The sequence below is a fragment of the Cannabis sativa genome, chromosome 3, assembly GCF_029168945.1.
Source record: "Cannabis sativa cultivar Pink pepper isolate KNU-18-1 chromosome 3, ASM2916894v1, whole genome shotgun sequence".
NCBI classification, from domain to species: Eukaryota; Viridiplantae; Streptophyta; class Magnoliopsida; order Rosales; family Cannabaceae; genus Cannabis; species Cannabis sativa.
Window position 1 is genome coordinate 15,191,867 of NC_083603.1, and position 22,070 is coordinate 15,213,936.

The 22,070-nt window shown below is 36.9% G+C and overlaps 2 protein-coding genes and 2 long non-coding RNA genes across 4 annotated transcripts; 3 read left to right on the forward strand and 1 right to left on the reverse strand.

The window, feature by feature from the left end:
* Nucleotides 1-261: 261 nt before the first annotated feature.
* On the reverse strand, nucleotides 262-2,592 carry LOC133035647 (RING-H2 finger protein ATL52-like). Its single transcript, XM_061111695.1, has one exon. The coding sequence runs from the start codon at nucleotides 1,210-1,212 to the stop codon at nucleotides 460-462; it is 753 nt and encodes a 250-aa protein (XP_060967678.1). The 5' UTR covers nucleotides 1,213-2,592; the 3' UTR covers nucleotides 262-459.
* A 267-nt stretch (nucleotides 2,593-2,859) lies between these two features.
* On the forward strand, nucleotides 2,860-4,850 carry LOC115707691 (purine-uracil permease NCS1). Its single transcript, XM_030635719.2, has one exon. It carries the CDS (start codon nucleotides 2,987-2,989, stop codon nucleotides 4,715-4,717), a length of 1,731 nt encoding a protein of 576 aa, XP_030491579.2. The 5' UTR covers nucleotides 2,860-2,986; the 3' UTR covers nucleotides 4,718-4,850.
* Nucleotides 4,851-11,067: 6,217 nt separating this feature from the next.
* On the forward strand, nucleotides 11,068-12,061 carry LOC133035433 (uncharacterized). Its single transcript, XR_009686649.1, has 2 exons — nucleotides 11,068-11,357; nucleotides 11,818-12,061. It is a non-coding gene; the product is annotated as an uncharacterized LOC133035433 (long non-coding RNA).
* A 5,352-nt stretch (nucleotides 12,062-17,413) lies between these two features.
* Nucleotides 17,414-18,573, forward strand: LOC133035434 (uncharacterized). Its single transcript, XR_009686650.1, has 2 exons — nucleotides 17,414-17,868; nucleotides 18,330-18,573. It is a non-coding gene; the product is annotated as an uncharacterized LOC133035434 (long non-coding RNA).
* The last annotated feature ends 3,497 nt before the right edge of the window (nucleotides 18,574-22,070 follow it).

A 22,070-nucleotide genomic window follows, 5' to 3' on the forward strand; every position in this document is an offset into this window, starting at 1 on the left:
TCGCTCTTCTTATACCACTCCACAAAAAAACAGTATACCACACTATTAAAGTAATATACTGAAATATGAATATATTATAATATAGAAATCCTTTGAAAATTAAGATTCTTTTAGTGCAATTTAAAAAATATGAAAAGAAAAACACAATGTAACTATTGAAATTTTACTCAATTTGAGAAATTATAGTTTATTTTAATTAAAAAAAAAAACAAAAGACATTTACTAAGCTAGGAGGCGAAATGGTTTGAACACGAGAGAATAAAAAGAGAATAGAAAGCTAAAATTAATTATCTAAAGTTATAATTATAATTTTATCATTAAATTTGTATCTAAATGACCATTTTACTATATGTTTATAAAAAGAAACATTTATTTATTTAATTTACCTTTTTCATCTCAGCCCAAAATTTTATAAGCTGCAAGGAATGTCTAACAATAACCAACCAACTATTTCTATTATTACAATTTACTACTATCATAGACCTCGTTAGGTTGAATTTGCGAAAACGACCTGTGTAAAACCGCTAAAGTTGTCGTTTTGTTCAAATTATTATTATTGTTATACTGATCATAGTCAAATTCTCTCTGTAATATGTTAAGAAAAACATGAGATTGATCCACAGATGAAGACCTTCTCAACACAAAACGACGTGGCCTCTTGTTTTCACGACACACAGGCGAAATCAAAGGCATCATCATCACTGGCTGTACACGACGTCGTTCAGTTACGGGATCTTCCACGTGCAAAGACACGTGCGAGTTTATGATGATTGGGTAAACGAGCGAACGGCATAGAGGGCAGTCGGGGTGAAACGACAACCATTTATCGATGCATTGAACGTGAAACGCATGACGACAATTGGGCAAGAGCCGAACCAAGATCTTCTCCTCTAACTCCCCTAAGCACACGGCGCACTCGCTCTGTTCGACCCGAAACTCTACTTGACCCGGTTGACCAGGTCCGGTTGAATAATTGAGGATCGGGATCGCCTTCAATTGCTTCTGGTCTAACCCTCCTTTGGGTCGGCCGATTATGGGTCCTGAACCGTCAATCAGTTCTCTGATCCGGGTTCGGGTCAGACAGAACCGAACCACTATAAAGTGGTAAACTACGATGGCTATGGTTGTGGCCACTATGCCCGTGGCTGAAATAATAAGAGGAGTGAATACAGTGGTTGAGAGATTTTCAGAAGAATGAGAGTGAGACTCCATTAATAATGAAAATTCATTAATTTTTTTTAAACTGATTTATTTATTTTTGAAATTAAATGAAATAAAATTGGGAACTTGGTTTTTATAGAAGGAGAACAGGCACTAGTCAAAACTCAAGGATCTGGAAATTCGTTCCAATAAATTTGGAGCAAGTGTTGAATCTTTTTCTTGGTAGGTTTTGCTTATGCGTTGTGTGGTTTTGCAATTGGCAAGTGGAAAATTGAGCTTGATCAGTTCATATATTACGCTTTATTTTATTTTTTCCAATGAAGATTTGGAAAATCCAACTACCTACCATATATTAGTTTAAAGATTTGGTTAGTCATCATCGTTTTTTTTCTTTTGAAAGATATTATATGTATATATATGATGATGATTTATGGATATGTATTGTTATTATCAAATAAAACTTTTGTTTATGTACGTTGAGTATTTCTAATGAAACAAAAACATCACTTTGGTAATGGTAATAAGATAAGTTTAACATATACATATATATTTTTTTTATATAAGAAGGAAGTTACTTCCTCTATATTTCCTGAAAAACGTCACTTAGCCTAGTGGAAGCTTCCTCATATAAAATGACATTTTAAAAATAAAATAATAGTAATTTGAGGGTGTGTTTGCCCATACAAGGTGAATACAGAAATAATCATAAAATATCTTTTATCCTAAAGGAAATTAAAAGAAAAATAAGGTAAGAATAATAATAGAAGATTCCTCATGATAAGAACATTATTGAAAAATTATTTTCATTAAAGTACAACTTCTTTTCTTACAGCAAGAATAATAATATAAATATTCCAGGGAAAAAAAAGGAAGAAAAATTCAAATCCAATATAGGAGCTATGATTAGTTAAGCAAGAAAATAAAATAAAATAAAATAAAGGTGCTATATTGGATTATATTCTTCCTCCAAAATGTTTTTATAATTGTTTAGAGAAATTAGTTCAGTGAACTATTTTTTTTGCCTCAATAATCCACAAATCCAACTTTTTAAAACTTGTACCTAACTATGAACAAAATAATTTTGGTTGTTAAGTATCAGATTCAGATTCTTCCAGTACATATGCTTCGTATACAAAATGACACGTTACATCATATTGTAATCAAAATGGCTATATAGCAGTCACCTATAATCCTTGACTCAAACTCAGCAATAGATTTAATGTTGCTTCAGTTTCTTCTATAGGGTTCTCCATGATTTCAGAAACGACGCATAGTGATTTGTATCTCTTGAATTTGTGTTAAGAAAATAAAATAAAATCCAGACAAAAATGTTTGCAGAACTACAGAAATACAAAAACAAACAAACCCCTTAATTAGTTCGGCATTAGCACTAGGAACTATACAACGAAATTTTAGATTAAAATTAAGTTCTTATTGTTAGAGAGTCCACTTGTTAATAAGATCCAAACAATTCTAACAATTATTTAAGATCCACTTGTAAAACTTATTTAATCTTTTAAGAAGATCGAATAGAAACGAATCATTATATTGATTATTTTGATTGAGTCAGTAGCTCGTGATCCAAGATAGATAGATATATAAATTAAATAATAGTGAAAATTAATATTTAAAAAGTAAGTCGTATCATATTATTCATAAATTAGTAATGAATATATAGTATCCAACTCATATGTCAGACTCAAGAGTACTGTGTACGAATCTTTTTTGTCCACAAGTAATGGTGACTTAATACCAACCAAACATTTTCAATCTCAGTAGAAAAAAAAAACCCATCTGAAATTTCCCAAAAAAAGAAGAAAAAAAAATGAACTTTTCCATTTCCAAATGTCTCAGCTCACATCGCCATCTTCATCCCCACCCTTTGGTTCTATCTGCAACAACCCGAAACCCACCACTCATTAATTCTCCTTTATTACCAAAAATAAAGATTAACCATCACCGCGAAGCGGTCAAGTTCCAAAAACTTTCCCTTAGAAGATGCTCTTTACTAACTGTCATGGCTTCAAGTTCAAATCAGTCTACAGACAGCTTCCCACCAAGTGCGTCGGAGTTCAAGCCCGACCCGACACTCACCAACGACGATCTGAAGCCAACGACAAGTTCTCAAAGGACGTTTTCTGGGTTGGAAATGGCGAGTCTTTGGGTGGGTCTTGTCGTTGGGGTCCCGACCTATTATTTGGCCGGTAGTCTCGTTGACCTCGGAATGGCTTGGTGGCAAGGAATCGCAACGGTGGTTGTAGCCAATATAATCCTCTTAGTTCCACTAGTCTTAACGGGTCACCCCGGAACACGGTACGGAATATCATTCCCGGTTTTGGCAAGGTCCAGTTTTGGAATCCGTGGGGCCCATATTCCAACCCTGCTCAGGGCCTTGGTGGGTTGTGGTTGGTATGGAATCGAGACTTGGATAGGTGGTGAAGCAATCTTTCTTCTCTTGCCAAAAGCTGTGAAAACGACGTCGTTTGCCAATCCCGTGGCTTGGCTCGGTACATCTCCACTCGAGTTCGCTTGTTTTGTTGTTTTTTGGATAGCTCAGTTGTCGTTTGTGTGGAAAGGAATGGAGGGTATTCGGGAAGTGGAGAAGTACTCGGCTCCAATTCTCATTGCTCTAACTTCTTGTTTACTCATTTGGGCTTACGTTAACGCCGGTGGTTTCGGCCACATGCTAACATTGTCGTCTAAGCTTTCTTCATCTGAGTTTTGGGCTTTGTTTTTCCCTTCCCTTACTGCAAACATAAGCTTTTGGGCTACTCTTGCTCTTAACATACCAGATTTCACTCGATACGCCAAGTCTCAAAAAGACCAAGTTTTGGGTCAGATTGGGCTTCCAATCTTCATGGGGGTATTTACATTTGTGGGCTTAGCAGTAACATCATCAACCCAAGTCATTTTTGGTAAAGTCATATCAAGCCCAATTGAGTTGTTGGGCCGAATAGGAGGCCTCACAACAAAGATCTTAGCTATCTTTGGGATTAGTCTAGCCATCATCACAACCAATATTGCAGCCAATGTAGTTGCCCCGGCTAATGCACTAGTGAATCTAAGTCCTTCTAAATTCACATTTAGAAGAGGAGCACTGTTAACAGCTTTGCTTGGAATTGCTTTCCAACCATGGAGGCTTCTTGGGTCGAGTGAGAGCTTTGTGTATACATGGCTAGTGGGCTATTCTGCTCTATTGGGCCCAATTGGGGCCATAATTTTGGCAGACTATTATCTAGTTAGGGGTACTGAGTTGGACATAAAGGACTTGTATTCACTAAGTCCAAATGGGGATTATTACTACTCAGGTGGCTATAATTTGGTGGCTTTGGCAGCTTTGGTGGTTGGGATTTTGCCAGTGATTCCAGGGTTCTTGCAAAAACTTGGGATTGTTTCTTCAGTTTCTGATGTCTTTGTGGTCATCTATAACAATGCTTGGTTTTTCAGTTTTTTCATATCAGGTTTTCTATATTGGGTTTTGTCAAGCTTGATTAGGAATAATCACAATTCCATACCTTCTCAACCTCAACAATCCCTTTTGTCCCGTGAAGATTGATTAATCTATTTGTATTATAATATGTTATAATATATGCTACTTCACCAACAAAATTGTAAACAAATAAAAAACACACACTTGTATTGGTATTTTCATATGTATTGCAATGTTATTTGTAAGTTTTGTAACTAAATCTGTTGTCCTAATTTAATTTAAATGTCTTGTCGACTATCGGTTTTAACCTCTATAACGGAGTCCTAACAAAAAAATGGTATATTGCTATATTTTTAACAAAAAATTAATACTCCAATAGTATTTTAAAGGAAACTTACAAAAATATTAGAATTTGGATTAACTTTTACAAAAATACTGTCACACGGAAATTTTTCAAAAATACTGTGTTTTCATAAAATATCAGTAGAACACAAAACAAAACAACTCAAACAACAGTAGAACAATTAAAAAACACCAGTAGGACGACAGTGAAAACTTAACACAATATCTGCAGTATGAAACTTATAAAAAACACAGTAAAAAACTAAAAAAGTAAAAAATACCACCTAACAATATTTTTGTAAGAAAATAACAAAAGTTAGTATACCATATAAATTTCCCTATTCTAAAGAGTGTACTAACTTTGTTATATGCTAAAAAATGTGCTAAATTTGACATAAAATATAACATTGTGCCAAATTTTACTCATAATAAATATTACTTTTTTATTTACTATAATGTTACTAATTATTATGATTCATTGATTTTTAGTAAATTTTAAATTCTTTATTTACTATATTACCATTATTTAAATAATAAAAGAATAAAAAATAATAATTTTGGTATATTCTTAACAAAATAATAAAGGACATTTTTCATTTTTACACTTTCAAACAGTTTTTTTTTTCACATTTTTACGAAATTTTACATAGAAACCCCTATTGCAACTAGTGCTTCAATGTAAATTGTAATAAAAAATCGTATAAAAATTCCTATTGCAATTAGCGCTGCAACCACTTTAGAAACCCAAACCGTAAATTTGAAAAAAAAATCAAAAAAATAGTTATAGAGTAATTCTCCTATACTAAATGACTATCAATATAATTAATTATTATTTTTTTAAAATATTAAAATATTAATTATTTTTTGTGTATTAAAGAAAAATAATCAATATAATTAGTTTAAAATATAACACAAATTTATTTTTTGTGTCAAATTTAGCACAAATTTTAAATTTTCTAAGTTATTGATTTTTATAAATAACGGCTTGCCTAACTTGTGAATGTGATAAAGTTTTTTCTTTCCATTCCCAAAATTAACACAAACGAAAAATAAGAAAAACGGGTGATGACAGGTTAATTTATTGTTTAAGATATAAAAGAAAAAGGAGTTAATGAAACTTAAGACTTCCTAAACCCATCAAGTAATTTTCACAAACAAAATTGTAAAAATAATAATAATAAAAAAAAAAGTATTTGTGAAGTTAACTAGCTTGAAATAGAAACTTTTCAATTACAACTAATTGGGCTTATGTCTTTGTTCTATGAAGAAATTACATATTTTATAAATTTTTATAAGATATATATAAAAATATGGCTCTTTTCCAAAAATTACTTTAGGGGTATAATTCAAGAAAAACTTTAAAAACATGTAAAAAATAGATAAGGTAACCAGTTACTCCCTTTCGATAATTAGCTATTTTTAAAATTTTCCATAAAATAAATTTAAAAATAAAAATCCATACTTTTGCAAACATGTATTGTAATGTAAAAACCATAAAAGTAAAAAAATTTCCTTCTCTTTAATTCTAGATCGATATATATGGAAATTTTATTTATTATTATTATTATTATTATTATTATTATTATTATTATTATTATTATTATTATTATTATTATTGTTGTTGTTTTTACGTTATGAGCTAATGACACTACTTGATTTAATATATACTACTTGTTATAAATATTTTTGAAATATACCATTTACAATAATGTGGTCCTTTTGTTAAATTTACTCTAAAAAAATATGATGTAGCAATATATCCCAGAGGTATTTAATGAATTAAATGCCTCCATTTCCTTTTTACCCTTTTAATAATAATAATAATAATAATAATAATAATAATAAAACAACTATGCATACAGTTGTAAAGTTAAAACTTTTATTAAATAAGGCATGTATAGGGGTATTGCCTATGAATGAGTAATATTAAAAAAAATTGAGTTTTTATAATTAATTTTTCTATTTAATTAGAGAAATTTCTCCTTTTTATATTATATAGGCTGGAATTAGTTCATTAGTTGAAAAAAAATTAATAAAAAAAAATTTTTCGACAAAAAAGTGATAAAAAAGTTAAATTTCACTTAAATAATTTTTTTAAAAGACATACTTTGATGTAGTAAAAAGAAGTAATTTTTTTTATATATTTTCTTTAATTAAGTAACTAAATTAGGTATAGAATTTCAAAATTTTCTTTTATTATTCGTTATTGGACCAAAATTTAATAGTTTAATATTTTTAAAATTAATACATATAGTTAAATTTGTTTAGTACCCATTAATGGGTAATACCCATTGAGTCATCTTCTTCTCTAGTGAAAATCTTAAAATTATTTCTCACTCGTTTTTTTATTTTTTATTTATATATATACACGTTCTTGTTATTGTTTATATATTATATACGTTAAATAATATATAATATAAATATTATATATAAATATAAGATATCTTATAGGGTTGAGAGGTAAAATAACTTTAAATTTGAAAATTAAGTTAGTAAATGTCATTTTAAAAAAAAAAATTAAGAAAATTACCAAATATAATAAATTAGCATTTAAAAATTATAAAAATACATTTACTACAAATTATTTTTTAAAAAAATATATATAATAATTAAATTAAGTTATATAATATTTTAAAATGAATAAATATATTAGATCATTAAATATATTATGTTGACCTCAAAAAGTAATCAACCAACAGCGGGGTCATATGAATTTGATGCTTGGCACATGTTTGCACATATAAGAATGAAAAACAATAAACAACAGATTTGTTATAGAGGTTCGACCCCCATGTGATAGCAGGTAATGACCTACTCCCCTTTTAGTTGTATTTTTACCAAGAGTTAAGACTATCCAGATCCCTATAGGAATATAAGGTATGAATCAATAATGGCAAAACTCAAGTATTGAGATGATGCTAGGGTAGGCGTGTGAGAAAGGAAGTGAGGAAGAGAGAGAGAGAGAGAGAGAGAGAGAGAGAGAGAGAGAGAGAGAGAGAGAGTTTGTCAGACACTTAGAGTTTAGAAGCATATTTTAGACTCAGAGGCCACTTAGATTTCTGCCTATATTAAGGCCTTTATATAGGAGGCCTAAAACCCTAGGTTATAGTTTATATCCCTTAATACTTGCATAGTTTGTTAGATACTTACAAAAGACCAAAGTGCCCTTAATTCTAGACATTATTTAGCCATTCTGCTGGGCTTTTAGCGTCCAATTTGCAGCCCATATATTGTTGTCCACATGTAGAAGTGCCTAGGAAAGCGTGCTGAGCACCTCATGGTCGGCCAGGCCCCCTGTGGAGGCCAGGCTTCCTAGCCATGGTGCTGTCCCAAGGCTGGCCGGCTATAGGGTCGGCCAAGGGTGGCCAGCTAGCTCCTGTGAGGGAGCTGGTCTTTCACTTGATGCCCGTTTGAGTGTCAGGGTCTCTATTTGTTCAATTGCTGACTTGGCCTACTTATTGGTGAGTTGTTCTGCTAGGTGGCACTAATTTTGTCCATGTAAGCATGCCATGTCATCAGGATAAAATTCAGGATAATATTTGCCCCCCAAGTTCCTGTGCTGACGTCTGTACGGATAGGGACTTTACCAGCTATATTAATGTTGTCGGAACTGTTATAGTCTTTGTTGAATAAAAGTTGATGTGTTTCTTAGCCTTCTGAAACACTTTTCTTGGATTGTCGGATCTCATTGCAGTAGAGAAATAACTTCTTTAGTTGCCTTTATGATGTGTTGGTGAGGAAAGTAAAGAAAAGAGGCCCACATGTACTACATAAGTGACTTTTAGGCAGAAAACCCTTTTTCCACTTCTCATTTTTAAATTTTCACTTTCTCTCACTAGAAACTTGCTATAGAAAAAGCTCCTCCTTCTCTCTAGATGGCCGAACCCACAAGCATCATTTTTCCCAAGATTTTTGTACCGTTTCAACGATCCAAGCTTCCCACCTTCTTCTTCAACGACTTATTGTAGTGGGCAAGCTTTCAATTCCCGCTGTAAAGACCGCTTAACTTTAATTTGGAAATTAATAGATAATTAGGGTTTAATTATGAAACTTGTTTATAAGTCTTGAATTATTAATTTATGATGATATATTTGAATTCAGAATGCATCCAATATGTCATATATGGAATTTTATAATTTTGCATGTTTTGTGCCCGACAACATTGGAACACGGTGTTTGGCTATTAGAATCACATCCTAGTATTTTTAGTATAGCGGGACAATTTAGTTAGACATTGAGAAATGTTGGGAATAGTCGAGATTTTAGAATTTGCCAAAATACCCCTAGGTGATTTTGTGATTAGTTAGCTTTGGAAAGGAAAAAATAGTCATTTTGCCTAAGTTAACCTTTTTGTCTTTAGTGAGTTTAATGGGGTTTTATTCTGAATATTAAATTAAGTAAGTTTAATAAAACTAATTAATATCTTCATTATATAAAAATAAGAAAATTAGACAAAAGATACATTTTCTCTCAATTCTCTCTCTCTTTTTAACCCTCCTAGAACCAGCTAGGGTTGGGTTGTTCTTCAACATTTCAAGCAGATTAAAGCAGGTTTTAAGTGAGTCCAAGCTAAGGTAAGTCTCTATGCAACTCCCTCTTTAGTTTCTTGAGTTTTAAGTTATAGTTTTTGCATGATTTTGAGAGATTGAGTTCTGTAGCTACTATTGTTGTTTGTGGTTGTTTTCTGAACCTTGATTGTGTTTAGATATGTTGAATTAAGCTTGTTTTTGTGGCTGTTAGTAGGTTTGAGCAAGCTTTAAGTTTTTAGAACTCAAGCTTGGCTCTTTGATGGTGAAATTTGATTCTGAGCTTGGGTAGCTGTTTTGTTGCTTGGAATATGTCTATTGGGCTATAATATGCAGGTTTGGAAGGTTTGGTAAGGATTGGAATCGATTTGGTTGAGTTTTGGATTATTTTGGGTTTTCTAGTGTAAACCGGCTAACCGGTTTTGCAGGTCTTGTAAAACCGGTTACCCAGATTTGTTGTTGGATTCCCCAAAAAATTTGTGTTGTCAATTCGTGTTAGTTTCAGAGCTTTGGTTGGTTAATTCCCTGATAGTTTAGGGTATTGCCATGTTAAGTTGCTGTAGATAGGTTTTTGGTTTAAAACCTAAGTCCCCGGTTGTGATTTAGCGTGTCACTTATCCGTATTTTAATCGATGTGATTTAGGAGCCTGTAATTCGCCGTGCAGTTGTTCCACTCAGGTTGGCCGGCACACCTGAATTCAGAATCAAGGTAAGATTAGTGTAATGTCATGCATATGTTATTAAATGTTTAGCATACATGTTGTTTATACCTGTTAGAATACATTGATAATAGTAATAGTATACTTAGAGTTGTACTGATTACTGATAAATGTATGTTGGCTGAAATACTGATCGATGTTGTCACATCAATATGGCTAGAGTATGACTAGCATATTGAGTATAGGCTGACATTATGTTCGATAGTATTGTCGCATGAATGTTCTAGACTCAGTACCGTGTGGGACACGGGGATAGGGTTATGGTTGGGTGTATGGGCGCCTGATTATAACCTAAGATTTTATTATGCTTTATGTTATGCTTTTCTTACAGAGTCTGTCGACTCACAGTGCTATTTCCATCTGTAGGTAAGGGCAAGGCTAAGGCTGAGCAACCGTGAGGGCGAGCAGATGAAGTTGTACATGTCCGGGCGGTTAGGCCTGGAGCGTACTGTAATACCCTGAAATTAAGGAAATGGATTAGCAAAGCCCTAACTAGTTCATTGAGTATTATTGTAGAATTATATTATATTATAATTTATTATATGTGAATTAATATGAGAAATGACATGTTAAGACCCCCTTGGTGAGCTAGGGGCATTTTAGTAATTTTGACCCGAGAGGGGTAAAACTGTGAATTTAATTTATTTATGTGCTTATGAACTATATTATTATATAGTATGCTTGTTTTGTCCTTCTTCAGGTGTGTTTTGACAAGTCGGCGCGGTATAGTCACAACCGGGTATTTCGGGCCGAACCGGGTTCGGGGCCGAAATACAATTTTGGGATTATTTATTAGCATTTTAATAAAGTGTGATTAATCTGAAATTTAATTGGGTATATTTATGTTAGAAATGACTATGTTATCCTTGGAATGCTTTTATGTGTTATTTGGCCCTAGGGGGCATTTTGGTAAATTGGCCTTTTGGATTAATTGCAACAAAAAGGAATTATTTTACATTTTAGAAATAAAATTCTGGATTATTTTCTCAGCTCTTGGCTGAACCCTATTCTCCCTCTCCCTTCAATCTTTTCACTTCAAATCTTCCTCTCTTGTGTGTTGTTGAGCTTGTTGGAGCTTGGGGGATTTTGGTGTGCTTTGATTGTGAGAACTTTGAGGATTACCGGCATTTGGTCAGGAGCACCCGGGTATTTGCAATCTCCATATTTGTGGGACATCAGGTAAGACAGTAGTTAGCACGTAGAGATATGCGCAATGGCGCTTATGTGGAATGTGATTTATATGAGAAACTAGAAACCGGGATTAGAGTTATTACTCTAAAGTGAGCGGTTTATTGGCTTAGGGTTATTACCCAAGTGAATTGTTAATATGTAATTGTTATTCCATGATGTATATAGATGTATATTGAAGTAAAGGGTTATGTGTTCAAGGCATAATCGGGTTGGACTCGGTAACTAGAACCGAGATGAACCGTTCTAAGGCCTTATTGTAATTAGACGTGTGAGCGTAACACGTAGGTCTATGCCACATAGACATAAATAGGCGTGTGAGCTAACACGCAGGTCTGTGTCATACAGACAAATATGAAATGGCATTATTATTTATGTGATGAGTTATATATGATTAACGATATATCTTACTGTCTTGCTGGGCTTGGCTCACGGGTGCTCTACTGTGCAGGAAAGGGTAAATCTATCTCTGATCAGCCATGAGTATGGGAGTTGGGCGATGTATGTACATGTTCAGGCCACACTAGACCAAGCGGGTTGGGGTCTACCAGCGTTGAAACTTTTGTAACTCTATTTTGCCGCTTAGGTCGGCTAAGGAGAAAAGACTTGTAATATTTTGTAAAATGATTTTTGGGATCCCAAAACATGTAACTTTTATTTGTAAGGTTAAAATTATTACAAGTTTATTTTCATTCCGTTTTCGTTTAAAGTTTAATTTTCGCGCTTATTTTTAAACCAATCCCGTTTAGGGGATTAGGGTTTCTTAATCATATTGGGTAGCGTGCCTAAATCTTAGGGCGTTACAATTTGGTATCAGAGCGCCAAGGTTTTTAAACTTCCTGTAGACCGGCCGAACATGTACAATCATCGTCAGAGATAAGCTTGACTCATGGTGCAGTAAGTGTTGAGAGTAAATACTTTACTGCTTATGTGATCAATTATTTACCGCTTTCCATTTTAGGCAGTATGTAGGCATCTAGAGTATTTATATGATATGTGATGCCATGCTTTAAATGCTATATGATTAAGTGTTTATTTATATGGAGTAAATAGTTGAGTTAGGGTTTAATGTAATAAGTGCATAAGTGTGGTATTGGTGCTTAACTCGCTGGGGTTGTTGATTACAGGGGTACTTGTAAAAATAGACCCTCCTTAATCATCTAGACCACAGGGCGAGCAAGTAGAGCATGGTGTAGACCAAACCAATCCACCGGCACTGCCTGCACCTCCGCAGAATTTGGGGGATAATGCGGGGGTTGGCAATGCTAATCCTCCTGCTGACTGGCAGCAGATGTTCCAAGAAATGCGAGGTATCATACTTCGTCAAGAGGAAGAATTGCATCGATTAAGGCAACCGGCACCGGCTGCCCCTGTTCAGCAAGTGTTACCACCAGCGCCTGTGCTAGTGATGGGTAACCAGGGGTTTATGATGCCGCATAGAGATTCTGTGTTTGAACGGTTTGTGAAGCTGCAACCTCCAACTTTTCTGGGAGGTACTGACATAATTAAGGCTGAGCAGTGGATGAGTACAATCACCCGTATCCTTGATAATATGGGAGTGACGGGAACAGAGAGAGTGAATTGTTCAGCTTTCATGTCACAAGATCATGCCCGCGTCTTGTGGGATATTGTGGGACAGACTCGTGACGTCAGTGTAATGACTTGGGATGAGTTAAGAATTTGTTTGAAGAAAAATTTTATAACATCGCAGTGAGGACTTCACATATGGAAGATTTTGTGAAACTAACTCAGGGGAAGATGTCTGTGGCCGAGTACACTCTGGAGTTTGATCGGCTGTCCAAGTTTGCTGGAGATCTGGTGCCCACAGATTTCACCAGGAAACAGAAATATGTGAGAGGACTGAATGCCACAATCAGTCGGGACTTGAAGATTACCACTACTCATGACACTTTGTACAAGAAAGTGGTAGAGCTAGCCTTAATTGCTGAGTAGGCTGAGCATCAGGTAATAAAGGAGCAGACTGCAAAGGATGTTGTCACGACATCGAACCCTGCTGCTAGTGGTAATATCAGTAAAGGGACTGACAGTGGTAACACTGATCACAAACGAAAGGTTGATGCTTCCGGAACATCAGGGGGTAACAGGAAGTTTTGGGGAAACAGAGGTGGTCGCTGTGGCCGCGGATCTTCATTCCGATCTTATCCTGAGTGTCCAAAATGCAAGAAACACCATTAGGGTGAATGTCGGGCCAAGACTTGTTTCCAATGTGGCATGGTGGGCCACTTTATCAGAGATTGTCCTCAGACTAAGAAAGAGGAGCCTAAGAAGAATGTTACTCAGAACCCGGGACGACTTTTTACCATGACTCAGGCTGACGCTGATGCTAGTCCGTCAGTGGTGACAGGTCAGTTGTCTATAAATGGTTGTTCTTATACTGTATTGTTTGATTCGGGAGCTACCCACTCTTATGTGTCAAGTAGAGTAATTGAAAATTTTGATAAACCATGTGATATTTATGCTTCGGGGTTTGGTACCCTTTTACCTTCGGGAGACCTTATAGTATCCACTAGGTGGATTCGGTCCTTGTCCTTCTGGATTGACGGTTGTGAATTAACCGCCAATCTAATAGAATTGCAACTGTCTGATTTTGATATAATCCTGGGAATGGATTTTCTGTCTAAGTATGGGGCAACGATTGACTGCAAGCGGAAGATGGTGGTGTTTGAGCCTGATAGTGCCAACCCATCAGTGTTTGTGGGTAAAGTTCATGGGGCACGCATAGCAAGAATAACACTTTTGAAAGCTAAGGACCTGATGAGCAGAGGTTGTCTGGGATTCATAGTTACTGCAGTGGATACCAGCCAACCTGTGACATCTGGACCTGAGAGTACAAGATTGGTATGCGAGTTTCTTGACGTCTTTCCAGAAGATCTACCAGGATTGCCACCTACCCGAGAGATTGAATTTGTAATTGAGTTTGTTCCGGGAGCAGAACCAGTATCAAAGGCACCGTATCGAATGGCTCCAGCAGAATTAAAAGAATTGAAGATACAACTACAAGAATTACTGAATCTGGGATTCATTAGGCCGAGTTACTCTCCTTGGGGTGCTCCGGTATTATTTGTGAAGAAGAAAGACGGGTCTCTGCGAATGTGTATTGATTACCGAGAGTTGAATAAGCTTACCATCAAGAAAAAATATTCTTTACCTCGAATTGATGATCTTTTTGATCAATTGAAAAGGGAAGATGGTCTTCTCCAAGATCGATCTTCACTCAGGCTATCATCAGCTGAGAATTCGAGAGGAAGATATCCTGAAAACTGCTTTCCGTACTCGGTATGGACATTATGAATTTCTAGTGATGTCTTTTGGACTCACCAATGCCCCGGCGGCATTCATGCATCTTATGAATCGGGTATTCAAGGATTACCTGGATAGATGTGTGATCGTGTTTATTGATGACATCTTGGTTTATTCTGAATCGGAAGAGGAACATGAGTTGCATCTTAGATCTGTATTGCAACGATTACGAGACCACAAGCTCTATGATAAATTCAAAAAGTGTGAATTTTGGTTATCTCGTGTCTCTTTCTTGGGGCATATAGTAGATAAAGATGGGATAATGGTGGACCCGGCCAAGATTGAAGCTGTTCGGGATTGGCCAATACCAAAATCGGCTACTGAGGTCAGAAGCTTTTTGGGCTTAGCTGGGTATTATCGTCGATTTGTTGAGGGTTTCTCAAAGATCGCTGTACCCTTAACGGAGTTGACTCGAAAGAATTTGAAGTTTGTTTGGACTGATCGGTGTGAGAAAAGTTTTTTGGAGTTAAAGCAGTGCTTGATTACCGCTCCAGTGCTAACTCTTCCTTCAGATAAGGAAAAGTTTGTTGTTTATTGTGATGCCTCGAGACAAGGTCTCGGCTGTGTTCTTATGCAAGTTGGAAAGGTAATAGCTTATGCTTTTCGGCAGTTAAAGGAGTACGAGCAGAGGTACCCTACTCACGACTTAGAGCTCCCGGCAGTAGTATTTGCGCTAAAGATCTGGCGGCATTACTTATATGGCGAGAAATGTGAGATATACACTGATCATAAAAGTCTGAAATACTTCTTTACCCAGAGAGACCTGAATATGAGACAAAGACGCTGGCTATAACTGGTGAAGGATTATGATTGTGAGATCCTTTATCACCCTGGTAAGGCCAACGTGGTTGCTGATGCCTTGAGTAGAAAGGGGCAGAGTCAGATAAATACTGTGAAATAAATCTCGCAGCAGTTAGCAAATGAGATGACCCGAGCTAAAATCGAGTTGGTTGTAGGGCAGTTGACTAATATTACCCTGCAATCTACTCTTTTAGAGCGAATCAAAGAAGCACAATTGCAAGATCCAGAGTTAATGAAATCCCGAGATAGGGTTTCGGCTGGGAAGACTAGTGACTTTACAGTGGATAAAACAGGAATGTTACGATTTATGAATCGTGTTTGTGTGCCTATGGATGACGGTATTAAAAGAGAGATTATGACTGAGTCTCATACGATTCCTTACTCAGTTCATCCGGGGTCAACAAAGATGTATCAAGACCTCAAGGCCATGTTTTGGTGGCCAAGCATGAAGAATGACATCGCTGAGTTTGTTGCTAAGTGTCTTACCTGTCAGCAAGTAAAGGCTGAACATCAGAGGCCTGCAGGGTTGCTACAGCCATTGAATATCCCAGAGTGGAAATGGGAAGACATTGCTATGGACTTTGTGGTAGGCTTGCCGAGAACCACAGGACAGTTCGACTCTGTATGGGTCATAGTGGACAGGTTTACAAAGTCAGCGCACTTTTTTCCTATTCGAACGAACTTCTCCATTGATCAGTATGCTGAGTTATATGTTAGAGAAATTGTTCGTCTTCATGGTGTCCCAAAGTCCATTGTTTCGGATAGAGATCCGAAATTCACATCAAGATTTTGGGAGAGTCTACATCGAGCTATGGGAACTCAGTTAAAGTTTAGCACAACATTTCATCCTCAGACGGATGGACAATCCGAGAGGACTATTCAGATCTTAGAAGACATGCTACGGACATGTGTGCTTGACTTTGAAGGATCATGGGTAAAGTACCTTCCCCTGATCGAGTTCTCGTACAACAACAGCTATCAGGCAACAATCGGGATGGCCCCTTATGAGCTTTTATATGGAAGAAAATGTAGATCACCTATTCACTGGGATGAGGTACGTGAAAGAAAGTTCTTGGGTCCCGAGGCTGTTCAGAGAACAAGTGAGGCAGTTGATAAAATTAGAGCGCGAATGCTCGCGGCTCAGAGCAGACAGAAGAGTTATGCTGATCCAAAGCGACGGGATATTGATTTTTCAGATCGGAGACATGGTATTTCTCCGAATATCGCCGATGAAAGGCATCAAGCGCTTTCGTAAGAAAAGGAAAACTTAGCCCCAGGTTCATTGGACCTTTTTAAATCCTTGAGAGGATAGGGCAAGTAGCGTACAGGGTGGCTATGCCCCCGCCGGGCAGCTGTACATGATGTGTTCCATGTTTCGATGCTTCGAAAGTATGTCTCAGATTCGTCCCATATCCTGAGTTATGAAGCATTGGAACTACAACCAGATTTATCATATGAGGAACAACCGGTGCAAATACTTGACAGAAGAGAGAAAATCTTGAGAAACAAGACAATTGCACTGGTGAAAGTGTTATGGAGGAACAGTAAAGTAGAAGACGCAACCTGGGAACTCGAGACGGATATGCAGCAGAAATATCCGGAGTTGTTTAGGTAAATTTCGGGACGAAATTTCTATAAGGAGGGGGTAATTGTAATACCCTGAAATTAAGGAAATGGATTAGCAAAGCCCTAACTAGTTCATTGAGTATTATTGTAGAATTATATTATATTATAATTTATTATATGTGAATTAATATGAGAAATGACATGTTAAGACCCCCTTGGTGAGCTAGGGGCATTTTAGTAATTTTGACCCGAGAGGGGTAAAACTGTGAATTTAATTTATTTATGTGCTTATGAACTATATTATTATATAGTATGCTTGTTTTGTCCTTCTTCAGGTGTGTTTTGACAAGTCGGCGCGGTATAGTCACAACCGGGTATTTCGGGCCGAACCGGGTTCGGGGCCGAAATACAATTTTGGGATTATTTATTAGCATTTTAATAAAGTGTGATTAATCTGAAATTTAATTGGGTATATTTATGTTAGAAATGACTATGTTATCCTTGGAATGCTTTTATGTGTTATTTGGCCCTAGGGGGCATTTTGGTAAATTGGCCTTTTGGATTAATTGCAACAAAAAGGAATTATTTTACATTTTAGAAATAAAATTCTGGATTATTTTCTCAGCTCTTGGCTGAACCCTATTCTCCCTCTCCCTTCAATCTTTTCACTTCAAATCTTCCTCTCTTGTGTGTTGTTGAGCTTGTTGGAGCTTGGGGGATTTTGGTGTGCTTTGATTGTGAGAACTTTGAGGATTACCGGCACTTGGTCAGGAGCACCCGGGTATTTTCAATCTCCATATTTGTGGGACATCAGGTAAGACAGTAGTTAGCACGTAGAGATATGCGCAATGGCGCTTATGTGGAATGTGATTTATATGAGAAACTAGAAACCGGGATTAGAGTTATTACTCTAAAGTGAGCGGTTTATTGGCTTAGGATTATTACCCAAGTGAATTGTTAATATGTAATTGTTATTCCATGATGTATATAGATGTATATTGAAGTAAAGGGTTATGTGTTCAAGGCATAATCGGGTTGGACTCGGTAACTAGAACCGAGATGAACCGTTCTAAGGCCTTATTGTAATTAGACGTGTGAGCGTAACACGTAGGTCTATGCCACATAGACATAAATAGGCGTGTGAGCGTAACACGCAGGTCTGTGTCATACAGACAAATATGAAATGGCATTATTATTTATGTGATGAGTTATATATGATTAACGATATATCTTACTGTCTTGCTGGGCTTGGCTCACGGGTGCTCTACTGTGCAGGAAAGGGTAAATCTATCTCTGATCAGCCATGAGTATGGGAGTTGGGCGATGTATGTACATGTTCAGGCCACACTAGACCAAGCGGGTTGGGGTCTACCAGCGTTGAAACTTTTGTAACTCTATTTTGCCGCTTAGGTCGGCTAAGGAGAAAAGACTTGTAATATTTTGTAAAATGATTTTTGGGATCCCAAAACATGTAACTTTTATTTGTAAGGTTAAAATTATTACAAGTTTATTTTCATTCCGTTTTCGTTTAAAGTTTAATTTTCGCGCTTATTTTTAAACCAATCCCGTTTAGGGGATTAGGGTTTCTTAATCATATTGGGTAGCGTGCCTAAATCTTAGGGCGTTACACGTACGATCTTTTGGACATCAGGGCTTTTGCTGTATAGTCGCTAGGCGAAAAAACTTTTGTATATGAATAGCAAACTTTTATAAATGTATTTGGTAAATGGGATCCCGGGATTTTATAAATATATTACTTTATGTTTCTAATTAAATAATCAAATTTTAACTATTCACATTTTTTTTGTTAATCTCGTTGATTAGCAATGAGCTGCATAGTACTTTAAAAATCACGCTAACATGCCTGAGTTAGTTAGGGTGTTACAATTTGATATCAGAGGTGCAAGGTTGTCTTCCGAAGATCGTCACAGCATGTACAATCATCATCGACAATCAGCTCTTTTTACGGTTTAGTAAGCTTTTATTACTTTGGTAGTTTATCTTAATAGTATGATTTAAGAAAGCCTATTAGGAAGCATGTTAGTAGCCTGATAGTAGAATAGGCGCGTGTTTTTAATTTCCAAATAAGCGGCAATTAGTAAATTTCCATTTGATCACGATTTGACGAGACTAGCTCTTGGTTACGTCGGCTTTCTAAATACTATGGTGGCCAGGCGAAACACCAGGAGCCAGGGTAACTCGGTTGGATCCAGTGGTCGTTAGGGAGTTCGGATCCCCCTTAATATATGTGGCTGAGGTAGAGGTCTTAGAGCCAGGGCACGTGGCTGGGGTGATGCTAACCCGCCACAGGCTGCCCAAGCTGCCCAAGATTGGGAAAATAGATTTGCAGAAATGCAAGCTAGGATTAATGAACAAGATGAAAAGATCCAGCATTTGACACAGCAGGGTGCTCCTGCAATCCCTGCTTCAAAAATACATGTAGCTCCTGTCCCTGCTGTGCAGGCAGGATCTGTAGCTGCAGTGAACCGAATGGAACCCCTGTATGAAAGGTTTCGTAAGGAGGCACCTCCAGCTTCCTGGGAGGTCCCGATGTCATGAAATCCGAGCAGTGGCTAACTGTGATTACTAGAATTTTGAATTTTATGGGCGTCACTAAAAAGAATAGGGTGGCCTGTGCCACCTTCCAATTTTAAGAAGACGCTCTGGTATGGTGGGACATGGTGTCCCTGACTCAGAATGTTACCACAATGACCTGGGAGAAGTTCCAGGAACTATTTAATGCAAAGTATTACAATGAGGCAGCCAAAAGCAGATTAAGAAAAGAATTCACCTAGGTGACTCAGAAGGAAAACATGAGTGTTACTGAATACACGACTCAGTTTGATCGTTTGGCAAGATTGGCCTTAGGAATCGTGCCAACCAATTTCAACAAGAAAGAGAAATACCTGGACGGGTTGCATGCGAAGATCAGACACGACTTAATGATAACTACTGATTACAATACCACCTATGCAGATATGGTGGGTAAGGCACTGTGAGCTGAGGGGACAGTGGAGTGCACCTTAGAGTCTCGAGGGACTCTGGTTATTGGTGGGGCTCCTACTCCTCCTACATCAGGTTTTAGTAGGGGACGTAGTGGCTCGACTACTGATTAGAAAATAAAGGCATCTACGACATCCAGTGGCTCAGGTCAGAACAAGAGGTTCTGAGGGAGCCAAGGTCGAGGCAATCATCAGGGTAACTCTGAAACCCGATACACTTACCAAGAGTGCCCCAGCTGTAAGAAGCATCATCTGAGGGAGTGTAAAGGGCAGGGGTGCTTTCAGTGTGGTATGCTAGGGCATTACAAAAGGGATTGTCCCCAACTCAAGACTGAAGCACCAAAGATGGCAGCAAAACCTGCTCCAGCAAGGGTGTTCGCAATAACTCAGGCTGATGCAGAAGCCAGCCTTTCAGTGGTTACAGGTCAGCTCTCGGTCAACAACTCTTATTACTCTGTGTTATTTGACTATGGGCCACTCATTCTTATGTGGCACCCATAATTCTTAGTAAGTTTGGTAGACCGCATGGTAGTTATGAATCGGGGTTCGGAACCCTATTGCCTGGCGGAGAGTTAGTTATCTCCAAAGGTGGATTAGGTCTATGCCGATCAGAATTGAGGATAGGGAGTAAAGTGCTGACTTAATAGAAATGAGTTTAGTGGATTTTGATATTATACTGGGAATGGATTTCTTGTCCAAGTACTTAGCCAGTATTGATTGTAAGAGGAAGATGGTAATCTTCCAACCCAAAGGCGAAGAAATGTTTGCTTTTGTCAGATCGGTTCAGGGATCTCAGATCCAAGTAATTTCAGTACTAACAGCCAGGGAATTGTTACGAGAGGGATGTCTAAGGTTTGTGGCCGTGGTATTGGATACCACTCGATCTGACTCTGTTCGGGCAGAATACATCAAGGTGGTTCGAGAATTCCCTTATGTTTTTCCTGATGAACTTTTAGGTTTACCACCGTAAGGAGAAATTGATTTTGTCATTGACTTGCCACTTGGAGCGGAACCGGTTTCCAAGACCCCTTACAGAATGGCTCTAGCAGAACTTAAAGAACAGAAAATTCAACTCCAGGGGTTGCTTCACATAGGGTTTTCTCGGCCTAGTGTGTCACCCTAGAGAGCTCCGGTACTGTTTGTTAAGAAGAAAGATGGGTCTTTACGAATGTGCATTGACTACCGGGAATTGAATAAACTAACAATCAAGAATAAGTATCCTTTACCTAGGATCTACGATCTCTTCGATCAACTTCAGGGAAAGATGGTTTTTCAAAGATTAATCTCTGATCGGGCTATCAATCAGTTGAGAATCCGAGAAGAGGACATTCCAAAGACGACTTTCCATACTAGGTATGGGCATTATGAATTTTTGGTTATGTCTTTTGGACTAACCAATTCTCCCACAACTTTTATAGACTTGATGAATAGGGGTATTCAAGGATTTCCTCGATATTTGTGTTATTGTATTTATCGACGACATCCTTGTGTACTCTCAATCAGAAGAGGAGCATGAGCAACTGTTGGGTTTTATGCCCTAAATAAAACTCATTTCAATATAATCAAATTTACTTATTAATATAGATCAGAAATAGCATTTAATGTTGCATGGTTCACATGATTTATTTCATGATTATATGTACATAATGTATGAATTCTATTTAAGTCCAGCTAGGGTTGGGTTGTTCTTCAACATTGCAAGCAGATTATAGCAGGTTTTAAGTGAGTCCAAGCTAAGGTAATTCTCTATGCAACTCCCTCTTTAGTTTCTTGAGTTTTAAGTTATAGTTTTTGCATGATTTTGAGAAATTTAGTTCTGTAGCTGCTGTTGTTGTTTGTGGTTATTTTCTGGAGCTTGATTGTGTTTAGATTTGTTGAATTAAGCTTGTTTTGGTGGCTGTTAGTAGGTTTGAGCAAGCTTTGAGTTTTAGAACTCAAAGCTTGGCTTTTTCATGGTGAAATTTGATTCTGAGCTTGGGTAGTTATTTTTTTGCTTGGAATATGTCTATTGGGG

What these genes read in the sequence shown, in the direction of transcription:
- LOC133035647 (XM_061111695.1), bottom strand. Translation starts at nt 1,212, where the DNA reads ATGGAGTCTCACTCTCATTCTTCTGAAAATCTCTCAACCACTGTATTC.
- LOC115707691 (XM_030635719.2), top strand. Translation starts at nt 2,987, where the DNA reads ATGAACTTTTCCATTTCCAAATGTCTCAGCTCACATCGCCATCTTCAT.